Source organism: Centruroides vittatus, unplaced genomic scaffold, assembly GCF_030686945.1.
Source record: "Centruroides vittatus isolate TY-2023 unplaced genomic scaffold, ASM3068694v2 contig_1476, whole genome shotgun sequence".
Taxonomy (NCBI): domain Eukaryota; kingdom Metazoa; phylum Arthropoda; class Arachnida; order Scorpiones; family Buthidae; genus Centruroides; species Centruroides vittatus.
In genome coordinates, this window is record NW_027120915.1 from 259,551 (window position 1) to 272,053 (window position 12,503).

Here is a 12,503-nt window from a genome sequence, read left to right on the forward strand (position 1 = left end):
GTAGCAAAAATACAGGATATGGTTTTGGAAGATTGTCGATTAACCGAGAGAGATTTAGTAGAAGCCCTGGGAATCTCATTAGTCTGTGTGAGCAATACTTTGGCTGAAGTTTTGGATTACAGAAAGTTGTGTCAGAATGGGTGCCACATTTGCTAACAATTGAACAAAAACACATTTAAATGCTACTTTCTCTGCAGCATTTGGAGCATTTTAGAAAGGATAAAAAGGATTTTGTGCATTGTTTCAACACTATGGATGAGACTTGGGTCCATGGTCTTGAATCAAATCCACTACCACCATGATCCTGAATCAAAACAAGAGGCTAAGGAGTAGTGTGGACCTGGTACTTCAGCTCCGAAGTGAGTTAGGGTCCAGAAATCAGCAAAGAAGGTGTTAGTGTCAGTTTTTTGGGATGCAAAAGGCATTTTGTTTGTGGATTACCTCCAAACTGGTAAAAGAATAAACTCAGATTATTATTGTAACCTTTTGGACCAGCTGGATGTAAAAATTGATGAGAAAAGATCTGGTTTACAGAAGAAGAAAATAATTTTTCATTAAGACAATGCACCCTCTCACACAGCTTAAAAAACCATTGCGAAAATCAGTGAATTAAAATACAAATTGTTGTAACATCCTCCTTATTTGCCAGATTTAGCTTCCTCTGACTTCTGGCTGTTTTCACATATCAAAAAATTCATGTGTGATAAACGATTTTCATCGAACGAAGAGGTAATAGCAACCATGGAAGCATATTTCGACAGTCTTCCGGATTTTCACTTTAGGGATGTAATCCATAAATTAGAAGATCACTGGAACAAGAGTATTGAAGTTCAGGGAAAGTATATTGAATAATAAAATGTATTTCAAGCCATAAAATCGTGTTTTTCTTATCAAACGACAAAACTTATTGAACAGTCTGGTACACGATACTGTTTGGTAGTAAGCCCAAGACAAGGCTGATGTACGGCTACAGTCTTGACTTGGACTTACTAGAAAGACCAAGATAAGACTAAGATATTATGATAATCTTAATGCTGTCTTAACATCTCTACAATATCATGTTTAAAAAGTTTCCATTGGATTAACTAGTTGTTTAAAATCTTGTTGACACCATCTTGATTGAAAATGTGAAGGCAAAGTGAATAAGCAATCAATATTTTAGAACATCAGAAATTTTATGAAGTTGTGTACTCTGGCCATTTGCTTATTGTTTTTCAAAAAAACAAAATGAAAAAAAAGTAATTTAACTGTTATTTGCCTTACAATGGAATTAATTTGCTTACAATTAATCTAATTAAAAAATTTAATTTTAGAAGCAAAACTTTAAAGATTATAAAATATGCCAATACTTTTATGTATTGTAGATTATAAAAAAAATTTTTCTTTCCTATTTAACTAGACTTTAAAGCATAAAAGTTACTCTGAAAGATTTTCAAAAAGTTATGCTGATTCTGCATTTTTTTTTTAAACTATGGAGTTTAAAAATGTTCTTAAAGTATAATTTTTATACTTTAATATAAGTGTAACAAAGCATTTAACCACATTATTATTATTATTTGATTTTAAAATTTTTAAAATGCTTTAGTTTTGATAAATGGAAATGCATTATAGTTAAAAAAGATGAAATGTTTGAAGAAATTTCTGATGTATTTATAGCATGCTAGCAGTGTTATTGATTTTGCTTCTGAAATTAAATTAACATTTTTAGAATATATCAATTAAAATATGATAATTTCCTTATAATACTTTCTGCATGTTTCTGCTATAAAATTAACATTTTATATTTTTATTTGCAAAATTAAAGGCAAATTTTTTTGCATTTGTGCAAAATATAAATCTTATTTTAAAGAATTTATTGCAAGTCTCCACTACTTAATTGAGCATGATTGAAGCTGTATGATTTCTGTTTATTTTCATATCAGAAAATAATGCTCTAGGTTATATTTTCTTTCCTGCTATCTTGCTATTCACCCCCCTGCTTTCTGCCACTAACACCTTTCTAGCACTAACAGAATCCACCAACAACACTTCACATGCAGGTGTATAGAAACACATCTACCTTCCATCAGGGCAGGGTTCCCTTCCAAGTACCTGAAAAAGTGAAATGGTACCAGATGGCAGAAGTTCTCAGCACAAAATTCAAGGCCACAACTGGCAGAGAATTATCAGAAGACAATCTTCGTTTTTTGGCTGGGAAAGCATTTAGAAGTAAGTGTTTCATTAATTAAGTAATAATATATAATATGTCCTTAATATAAGTTAATTAATATGTTCTGAAGGTTTCTGCAAAAAGTGGAAAATCATATAAGATACAGAATGCTAAATGTAATATCTAGTCAATGTAATTTCATAGTACGAACTTCTATATAGCAAATTTCTTTGTATAACAAATTTTGCATTGTACACTGTTCATTCAGCTAAAATTATATGTAAAATTGCTTTTAAATAACAAAGTTAAATTTCTACATAACAAATTTTTTTAATTTGTAAGGATCATCGGTCATTAAAAGTTGATTACTTCATCTGGGTTGAGTTTGAATTTCAGTTAAATTTTAGATATCAATCTGTAAACTCTTTTTAAAACTGCAGCTCAAGTGTGAGAAATACAATTAATAGTTGTTAGCTTTTAAAACCATCATGTAATCTATCCCACACATGGCTAGCAGTAAAGAAGGGGGGAGTGAGATTAGGCCAATACCATTTTTGACATATAAACAATTTACAATTAACATATGTCAAGAATGTTAGAAAGGTGATAATTTTGACAACTGCTGGACTAATTTTTGTAGTTAGTAAGATTTTATTTTATTTAATAAGTAGTCCAATTGAAATCTGAAGAACTGTTAACAGGCTATAGTGTTTAAACCTTACTAAAAAAATTAATGTGTTGCGAGAAGTCAATAAAAGGCCAAAATGAACAAAGTTCAGAGTTTTCTGTTAGTATTTTATTAACCATAATAACAAATTGCAAATCAATTTTGAAATTAGCCATTGATGAGAGACCTACAGGAAAACGTGCCAGATTCTGAAAATCTGACTAATCAGATTTTATTTTTTATCATCATATTCTACATGAATTTCTAGACCAAGTTATCCTAACAATTTCATGTTGTAGTTATTTCTCAATTTATAGTATTTTTTCAAAGTTTCTTTTGGTTTTCAAAAATCACTTGCAGTATTGTCCCTCTAGGACAATGAATTTTATGAAATAGTTGTACTGTGGCCTTTTTCTTATAAAACATCTAATTATATCTGTTTCCAAAATTAAAGCAGCACAAAGCCTCTGCAAAATCAATGCCATGAAACTTGAGTAGCTGAATCTTGTGTAAACCAGCTAAGTGCCATCCATTATGCAAGTGAAACATGACAACAGAGAAAGCATTTGGATGATCTTTATAATTAATGCATGTGCTCCTTAATCCCGCTTTGCATATTTCGAGGGTCTCCATTATTCTAAGTTGGGTGAGTGAGTCTTATGAGACGGGCACTTTGTAGATCGGCAGTGATTCCAGGTTCAGAAGCGACAAAGTATGACATAGACAAACAGAAACATACCACTGCCCTGGCGTGTGTCGCTTCTGAACGTGGAATCACTGCCAATCTGCAAAGTGCCTGTCTCATAAGACTCACTCACCGCACGGACCAACTTAGAATAATGGAGACCCTCGAAATATGCAAAGCGAGATTAAGGAGCACATGCATTAATTATAAAGATGCAGCTAACGTTTCACAAGTGTGGAAGTACTGTTATGAGAGGGAGAACACCCGGTAATTGCGTCTTAAGACATTAAGTTAACGGTTATGCAGCAAAATCTTCTCACACGCTAAACCGTCATCGTAGCATGAGAGAATTGTTCCATTATCAAGCTCACCCGTTTTCTTGTAATTTCAATCGGACTGGATTCGATTTGAATGTTCCATTTCACACGTTGGTGTATTTATTACAACAATATCCTGAGGAAGACCCAGAATGGGTCGAAAACGTTTGAAGATTTATGAACGTGATTAACTGGAGTAATTAAGGTTGTGTTGGATGAATTATATACTCCTCCAGTTTTTGTTTGGTGTTCGTTTGGACTCACATATGAAATTGCAACCTCCCATAAGCTGGTGAATTCTTCAAATGGCCTTCAGTTCATCCAACACATGAATATAAATGTTATTGTTTAATTAGACTTATAATTGTTTGTTTTGTTATAGCTAAGCTGCTTTTGCATTTATTCATGTAGAATATTTTATTGGTAAATGACTTGTTTTTCCCTTTATAAATAAAAGTATTTAATCTAATTTTACTTTTTGTAAGCCAGAATACACTAAAAACAATGGTGCTAAGTACTTAAAGGTGTGAAAGATAGCTTAAATACATTAAATACTTTTCCTAAATATTTTTTTGCTGAAATTGAGGTACATCTTATGTGCTGTCTAATACAGTACTTTTTAACATTTCGGAGATGATAAACAGAAAAGATTGTACATTTGATAAAAATTGCCAGGTCAAATAATTGTAAAAATTACCAAATATTAGACTATGCAATGAAGTGATTTCTGTTCTTGTTCACACCTCAGGAAAATGTCTTATGGGGTATGAACAACGACAAAGACTTCTTAATGTATAGTCTAATATTTGTTAATTTTTAATTTATAGAAAAGCTTGTATTTATTTAGCTGTAGAAATTGTTTATGATATGACACTCATACTGTTATAAATTGACTGTAATATAAATACTTAAAAAATTATTTAGACTTTTTTCATATTTATAGTTTTTAAACTTTTTTTAACTAATAAAAACAAAATTTAAAGTTTTCATATAAATATAAAATTTTAAATGTTATAATTATTAACATGGTTTATTTTAAATTAAATTGTTTTTATATTATTATTATTCCATTAAATTACATATTGATAATAATTTATATTTCAGATGCTCAATTACAAGATGCAAACAATATGCTATTAACATGGTCTCAGTTTTGTAAAGAGCCATTACCTGAAAGAAACTTCACTTTTTGGGAGTGGTTTTATGCGATAATGAAAGTTACTAGAGAACATCTGAGGGGACCTTGGAATGATGGGTAAGAATGCTTTGATTTTGTAATTTTTGTCACAATATGAATTACATGAATGTTTTTTTAACCTTACAATAGATTAAAACTCATAATCGTTTTTTGTATTGTATATTGTTATGCTATATAAACTTGCTTCAGCAGATTATTTCATTATATTTGTGTAAATTTTATTTATTTTTTTTCCTACAAAGAATTTTATATAATCAGTTGTGAGTTGTATTGTGAAATTCAATTATAGTGTTCCTACACACCTGGAAAGTCGGGGATTTTCATTATTTTTGGAAAAAGTCATGGAAAGTCGGGGAATTTGTTGAAAATTGTCAAAAAGTCAGGAAATTTGTCTCCTTAACTGCCTCGTTGATTTCATTTGCTGAATTTGGCTGACCAAGTGTAGCCATCTGCAGGTGGCAAGAAGTAATGCTGCAATCTTTAATAAGAAAATATACTAGAATCGGTTTTGAATCTGAAATGGCTTTTTTCACCATTCTGAAGCCGTATAATTTTACAGTTGTGGATTAATAACAGGATAAACTACTATTATGTAATAGTGTTTAATTTTTAATTTTAATAATTCAGCGATTATAAAAAGATGAATTTGTTTATTAGAATAAAAAATAACTAATTAAAAATTAGTTTACAAACTTTTAAAACTTGAAATCTTAATTTATTAGATTGTTCACTTCAAAATAGCTAAATAGATCAGTAAAAATCTGTAATTTAATTGTTTATACATTTAAAACATTACTATACAACATAAAACATTATAAATAGCTACCCGACATTTACAGTAAAATGCTGGCACCAACTAGTAGTTTTTTTACATTTGTTGTTACGATTTTCCTAGAAAGAACTGTACTGCAAGTCTATTTTTCCCCCTCTCCCATTAATTTCCACAACTTCGATACATAGTTTAATAATTAGTTTAACAGAAATGATGTTGGGTAACAAATATCCACTGATTTTGGCAAATTTAGGGATCATTTGTGTAATAGATATACTGTAGTTATCGTTTTGAAAATCAAGTAGGTAATCTGATAGTTTAACCAATGTTAACTTGCTTATAATTAATTATAAATTTAAAAAGCTGATAAATTTTTAAAAAATTAATTAAATTACTGAAAAATTAAAATAAATTTGATTATCTTTTGTGTGAAACAACACCAAAACAATTTTTATAGTTATCTTGCAAAAGAAAGAGATTTGTAGTTACAATTCTATGTGCTGAACTTCTATATTTTATTAACATATAATTGTAATTTTGTTTGATAAAATAAAAAGCTCATGTTTTGTTTGTAAATTTCGTTTGTTGCTTATTTTTTAATTACATTGAAGTTGTGGATTTTATCATATGTTTTTCTACAGGATGTATGCATACTGTGTTTTTTTAATATGGCAGTCTTTGAAATATATAACTATGCAAAAAGAGGGATAGATATACTTGATGTTCACAGTAAATAAAATGCTGTTTTATTATGTCGATATTCCACACCATAAGTAATGTGAGGGTCAGGGAATTTGGACAAAGTCGGTCAGGGAAAATCAGGGAATTCAAAACAAAAATTTGAGTAGGAACCCTGCAATTATCAAATTTCAAAAACTCAAACTGAAAATCTCACAAATTATTATGATTGATTAGCAAAATGTTAAAATTGTACATTACGTATTATACTATGTTTGGAATCAAAAATGATTTCAATACAGTTAACTCATTTCAATAATAATGATTATTTCAAACAGATATCAATATTATCTTTTATGATTGGACCTCAATCTGAAAAAATTGTATATCTATAAATTCCCAATGTTAACTGTATGTCTGCCCTTCCTTAATCTCAAGAACAGAGTTAGATAAATGAAAGTCGAGACTAGATATGGAAAGTGTTAGGAGCAGCAGAAGACCCACATTAACTATACAAGAACTTCTGGTTTGGACCAGAAGTCATGTTATTTCAATTAAAAAATTTTCCTTTGAATGAAGTTAGATATGATTGGCATGTCTCTGTTTGCTAATGATGTACAAGGTCAAGTAACTACTAAAAATTGAGAACATTGTGAGGAAAAATTGCAGCCCAGCATTGTGATGATGTCACAATAAATAATTGATTGTTTTATTTGGATATTTTTAGAAAAGTAGAAAATTTATAGCAATAAGAGCAATATATCAGTAAATAGTTTCAAAATTAAAACATTTAAGGTCTTAAAGGTGTTTAAGACCTTAAATGAAATTTTAGAAGACATCTGCATGAAATTAGTAGAACAAATATACATTGAACAAATGGCTCTCATGTGAATTGTCCAATGTCAATAAACATCGTATATCATCTTATCTTACTTCATTTAGTACAATAAAGAATCGTTTTTTTATTATCTGCTGACATATGACTAAAAGTGAATTCAATATAAGAATCCATGAAGTCAACAAATTTTGGCATCTTTGTCATATTCTGTTCCACACATTTTAAGATTATCACTATAATAAATGTAAGATGTTGCTCCATGTACTGTGGACAGCTTGTAGAATTGCCTTTTTTTTCAAGCTGCTTTGATGTGGCCTAACTATTATTGGTGAAATCTGTTCATAGCAGCTTGAACACATTCATGAGACATTGAAAGAGAAAGATGCAGTACTGTCAATGTCAAAGTAGTACTGTTAATTCACAATAATAAATTACATACTTCTCAAGTTTTTAATAATTATCCAATGTTTTGAAATCTCTGCATATATTCCAAATTATTCATATTATTCATACATTAATTTTGAATAAACTAAAACAATGTATTACTTTTCAATTATCAATCACTAACACTGGTAAAACATAAGTAATATAAAAAAACACACAGTAGTAAATAGTTTTAATCAATAATGGACAATACTTGAACATTGACAAGTCAGGCAGATATTAATGTATTGGATGAACTATTTTCAGTTATGTTACTTAAAATAAAAATAATTTTTCATGTAATTTAAAGCAGTGAAAAATTGTTATTTATTTATTTATTAAATCAGATTTATGGTTCATAAATTTTATATTATTGATAAATTTATTTTGTATTGTAAATAATACATGCAATATTTACAATACATATAGATAATAATGTAAATTATTTTCTCAGCATAATTCTCTGATGTTACCATTTAAATTTGTTTTAAACTACTATCACTTTATTTGATTAATGAATGAACATAAATATTTTAATTATTCTGTAATTCTTAACAAACTATATTTGATTTCATAATAAATTGAAAATTTTAAGTCAGTCGTAGAGAAACCGTCAGTCGGTTTCATACGACTGACTTAAAATTGTGCTAGAATATGTCGAATATGAAAATTTTAAATTTAAAGAATCTCATTAAATTAATTTGAGTTTTGTTTTTTCAATGACAGTTTAATCTTGGGATTTGTTGCAAGACGAAAAGCTGAAGAAATGTTGCTCAAACGATGTAATGGAACATTTTTATTAAGATTCAGTGATTCTGAACTTGGGGGAGTAACTATTGCATGGGTTACAGAGGCTCAGCCACAATCAGGTAAAAAATTATCATTATAAATCATCATTTTTAATATAAATTATAACTATTATAAAGTTTTCTTTAGAAATTTTGAACAATAATATAAATTGTGTTGTTTGTAAAATATAACATCCTCTTTCTCTCCTAAAAATACAAACAAACTCATGTTTACATATGTATTTTTACAAACATGCTTTATGTGTGTGTACATACATAATAAGATCAAAAAGAAACCAGACTATACCTGTATTTTGGCAGTAATGCAAAGTACTGTCTTTTTGCCGCCACCAATTACTGCTTTAGATATTTGAGTATCAGTCTCCCAAGTGGGTGATGTGCTGCTGTTTGAGAAAGAACTTGAAATTTGTATAATGAGCATAAAGAACTTGAAATTTGTATAATGAGCATATGTTCAATTTTCATTAAACTTGGGAAATCTGTCAAGAGCTGTTGAAAATCTTCTGGAGGCCTATGGCAACTAAATAATAGGTGAAACCATAATCTTTCAGATAAAAGAAGCTAGGCAAGTCAGGAGCTTGACAGAGTATATATTTTTTCTGATCATAAGAGTATTGTTTGTCAGAAATCTGTTCCTCCCATTCAGGCAGTGAATCAGATTTTTGTGAAATTTTAAGGCAATTGTGTGAAGTTATTTGTTGTTAATGATCAGAACTGTGGCACATATGAATATGGTTTCTTCATCATGTCTATGGTGTTGTGTCCATAGCTTTCCAAATGCATATGTTATTGGTGAAAAACATGATAGTCTTGGCCCCTGCCCTCCTTACTCACTAGATTTAACACTTCTTATGACTGCTTTTTGTTCCCAGAATAAAATTGAAGCTTGGAGTTTAGGTACAGACAAAACTAAAAAATTGTATTAATTTTAAAGTCTCTGTAAATTGCAAAGTAACTAAAGAAATTAACTTATATTTCAGATATTCAAGAAGTGTTCATGCTACAACCATTTACTGGCAGAGATTTTGCAATTAGGAGTTTGGCTGATAGAATATATGATTTAAAAACTTTGTTGCATTTATATCCAGATATTCCAAAAGATCAATGTTTTGGAAAATACTATACACCAATTTCAGGTAAGATTTATAATAAAATATTGTGACCATAGGGCCGGTATCTCTTTGATACCACGTCAGGATGACACCACTGTATCCTTAGATTGATACAGAAAATCAATTGCGCGAGCGGTTACGTATGGGTTAGACCCGGAATGAAGCGAGTGGAGAGGATGACGGAAAGAACGCACCCAGAGATTTATATATAAAAATATACCCGTTTATTTTTTCCATAGGACTAATTAGATACAAGCGATTACTTTACAGAGAAACACGTGATAAGGTACATGGCTCACGATCCGCGAACATAAATTCTACGCGGATTAGAGAGAGAGAGAGAGCTTACAAATATTCGCGTGTAGGATAAATACCTCAAGATATGTAGTCGGATGTCGATGTAATAATCGATGATATCCTTGTAGACCGTTGTAGGCGTTCGGGCTAAGAATAGATGATCTTGTAGTAGATCGTCGGTAATGACTCTGTCCACTAACAGGTAATAGTTGTTCAGGTAGGAAGTGTAACGATGACAGTTCGGCTTGAATATAGATGATGAGGGAGGATCGGCGGCGACAGGTAACTATCCTTTTGAGCGCACAAACACACGGTCAGTAACAACTTCTTCGTCTTACTCATCGTACTCCCTTTTTATATGGGGAGGGAGTTTGCAGGCCCTTCTTTGATTTCGTCAGAAGAGATGATCTTCTTGGACCAATAAAATTATTGGTGACGTAGTCGTGTCACCGAAATTTGACTCATCTTAACAAGGAACTCAACTCGTGGGAATCGAGTTTAAACTGTTCTTATCAACAGAATTTATCAGTTGATTTCCCGTTTAACTAACCCTTTTTGGTCTATTTCGTTTCGTTTTTTGTATAAAATATAGTTAAAAGATTATAAAGGTACATATAAATGATAAAGTTCACAATATCCCGATCGTCACAATATATATTTTAAAAGAATGTACAGTGAACTCTTGTTTATCTAAACTTATTATTATATGGGATTGTTTTAGTGGAGTTCACTGTAGAAATGGGTTGTAGACAAATGCTAGAGTAGATTCATAAAAAAAAACCTTCAATGATCTTTTTAATTCATATATTAACATATACAATATCAGTTATGTTACAATTATTAATTTAATGAAAGATTTATTATAACCATGTTTCATTTTTTTTCAATAATTCAGGAACTGATATTCTAGCATCCATTTTGAAAATTATGCTTATTCCATAAGTGAAAGGAATTCAAAAACTATAACATTTTTTAACCTGTGCTTTCAATATAAATCAAAAAGCTGGATTTTTTTTCATTCTATGGCTTAATGAATACATATATAGTAAACATTTTTAATTTGCACTTGTTATATATATATATATATATATATATATATATATATATATATTCAAATGTATTAATGTATACAAATTTTACAATTTATTAGGTTTTGAAAAAAAATAATTTGTGTTTAGTTTTTGCTTTTAGATAGAACATTTAGTAGAAAATTAAACAAAATTGTTTTAGACTAAATGGAGTTTGAATTACTAAGAGTAGGCTACATTGTATTTATCTGTTCTTTTAACAAAATTTTAGAAATAAATATACAGATGTATAATTGATAAATAAATTAAAGTAAGTTGTTATTAAGGAATATAATAAACTAGGTATTTTCTAGTTAAACAAAACTGACCTTTCTGTTTTGGCTTCATATGAAAACACTTGATGACATGCTTTGAATATTCTGTCGAAAGCAGTATCAAACCATGCAGGTTCCAGAGAGGGTGTGCATGTCTAATGTTATAAAATGTCAAGAAACATTTAAAACATCCTCATATGTGGCCTACCAACTAGGTAAAACACGTGTATGTGCAGCCAGAGGCCGTGCTTGTTAAACTCCCATTATAAAGATGAAAATAAAAAATTGTCATAGAGATGAATGTAAATTGACAGCCATGAGAAACTGTACTGACATCAAGGCATGCAAGCAACTTAAGCATGATTTACTTACACTGGATGAAAAGGGTGCAAAACTTAACAAAATAAAGAGAGATGATGAAGAATTGAGTGTATGCAACCTCGCGAAGAGAGTTAAAAATTTTCATTTCAGCCAATGGGAGTACACGACAACTGAAACACATTGGAGCCAATGAAAACAATGTTTTCATCTCAACTAGAGTTTGTGACTCACAGCAGGGGAAAAAAATATGTATTGAAAATAACACTGGTATATAATTTAATTTCAATAAGTCTATACAACACAGTAAACAAAAAAAGAACATTAACATGGTAACTGCAATATATATCAAATTTTTTAAAATGCCATCTATTGGTAACGTGCAAAATTACAACTGGCATCCATGTTTACCATTACTTGCAATGTGAATGAAATTGACTTTGCTCACCTCGTTTGCTCTCTTTATTCTGTTCACTTTCTCACTCATTCCATCCAATGTAAATTGTGCTTTACAAGAGACCATAGACTTTATATGGTAAACTTTGACCTTGAATATCTCAGCCCATAAATTGAATTTCAAAATGTCAGCTTCATCATTACATCAGCCTCTTGTGCATATTTGCAAAAAGTTATTTTTGGTGGTCATGCAGTTGCTTAAACTTCAATCACCAACAAAGCATTTTGACTTATGCAGAGCTCTACTCAATTATTGTTTCTTCTTATTTAATACCAATATACAGTAGAGAGTCGTTTATCCGAATCAGTTGGGGGACTGGGGTTGTTCGGATAACCGATTATGTACGAAAAAATATTTTAGCCTATCCGATGTTGAAATTTTTCTCCGCTTTGTGTTGAATCTTTCTCTGTTGCGTGTTGCTTCGTGTTGAATTTTCGTCAA

General features: G+C 30.1%; 1 protein-coding gene across 5 annotated transcripts in view; it reads left to right on the forward strand.

Moving 5' to 3' along the window:
* Stat92E (Signal transducer and transcription activator Stat92E) overlaps positions 1-12,503 on the forward strand; it is a 126,680-nt gene that overhangs the window by 90,335 nt on the left and 23,842 nt on the right. For 3 of the 5 annotated variants that reach the window (XM_067262426.1, XM_067262429.1, XM_067262430.1), the window contains 4 exons: positions 2,013-2,208; positions 4,923-5,073; positions 8,454-8,596; positions 9,517-9,672. In XM_067262426.1, the coding sequence (XP_067118527.1) occupies positions 2,013-2,208; positions 4,923-5,073; positions 8,454-8,596; positions 9,517-9,672 (646 nt within the window). The remainder of the gene's footprint in view (positions 1-2,012; positions 2,209-4,922; positions 5,074-8,453; positions 8,597-9,516; positions 9,673-12,503) is intronic. The other 2 variants (XM_067262427.1, XM_067262428.1) reach the window with 2 other exon arrangements.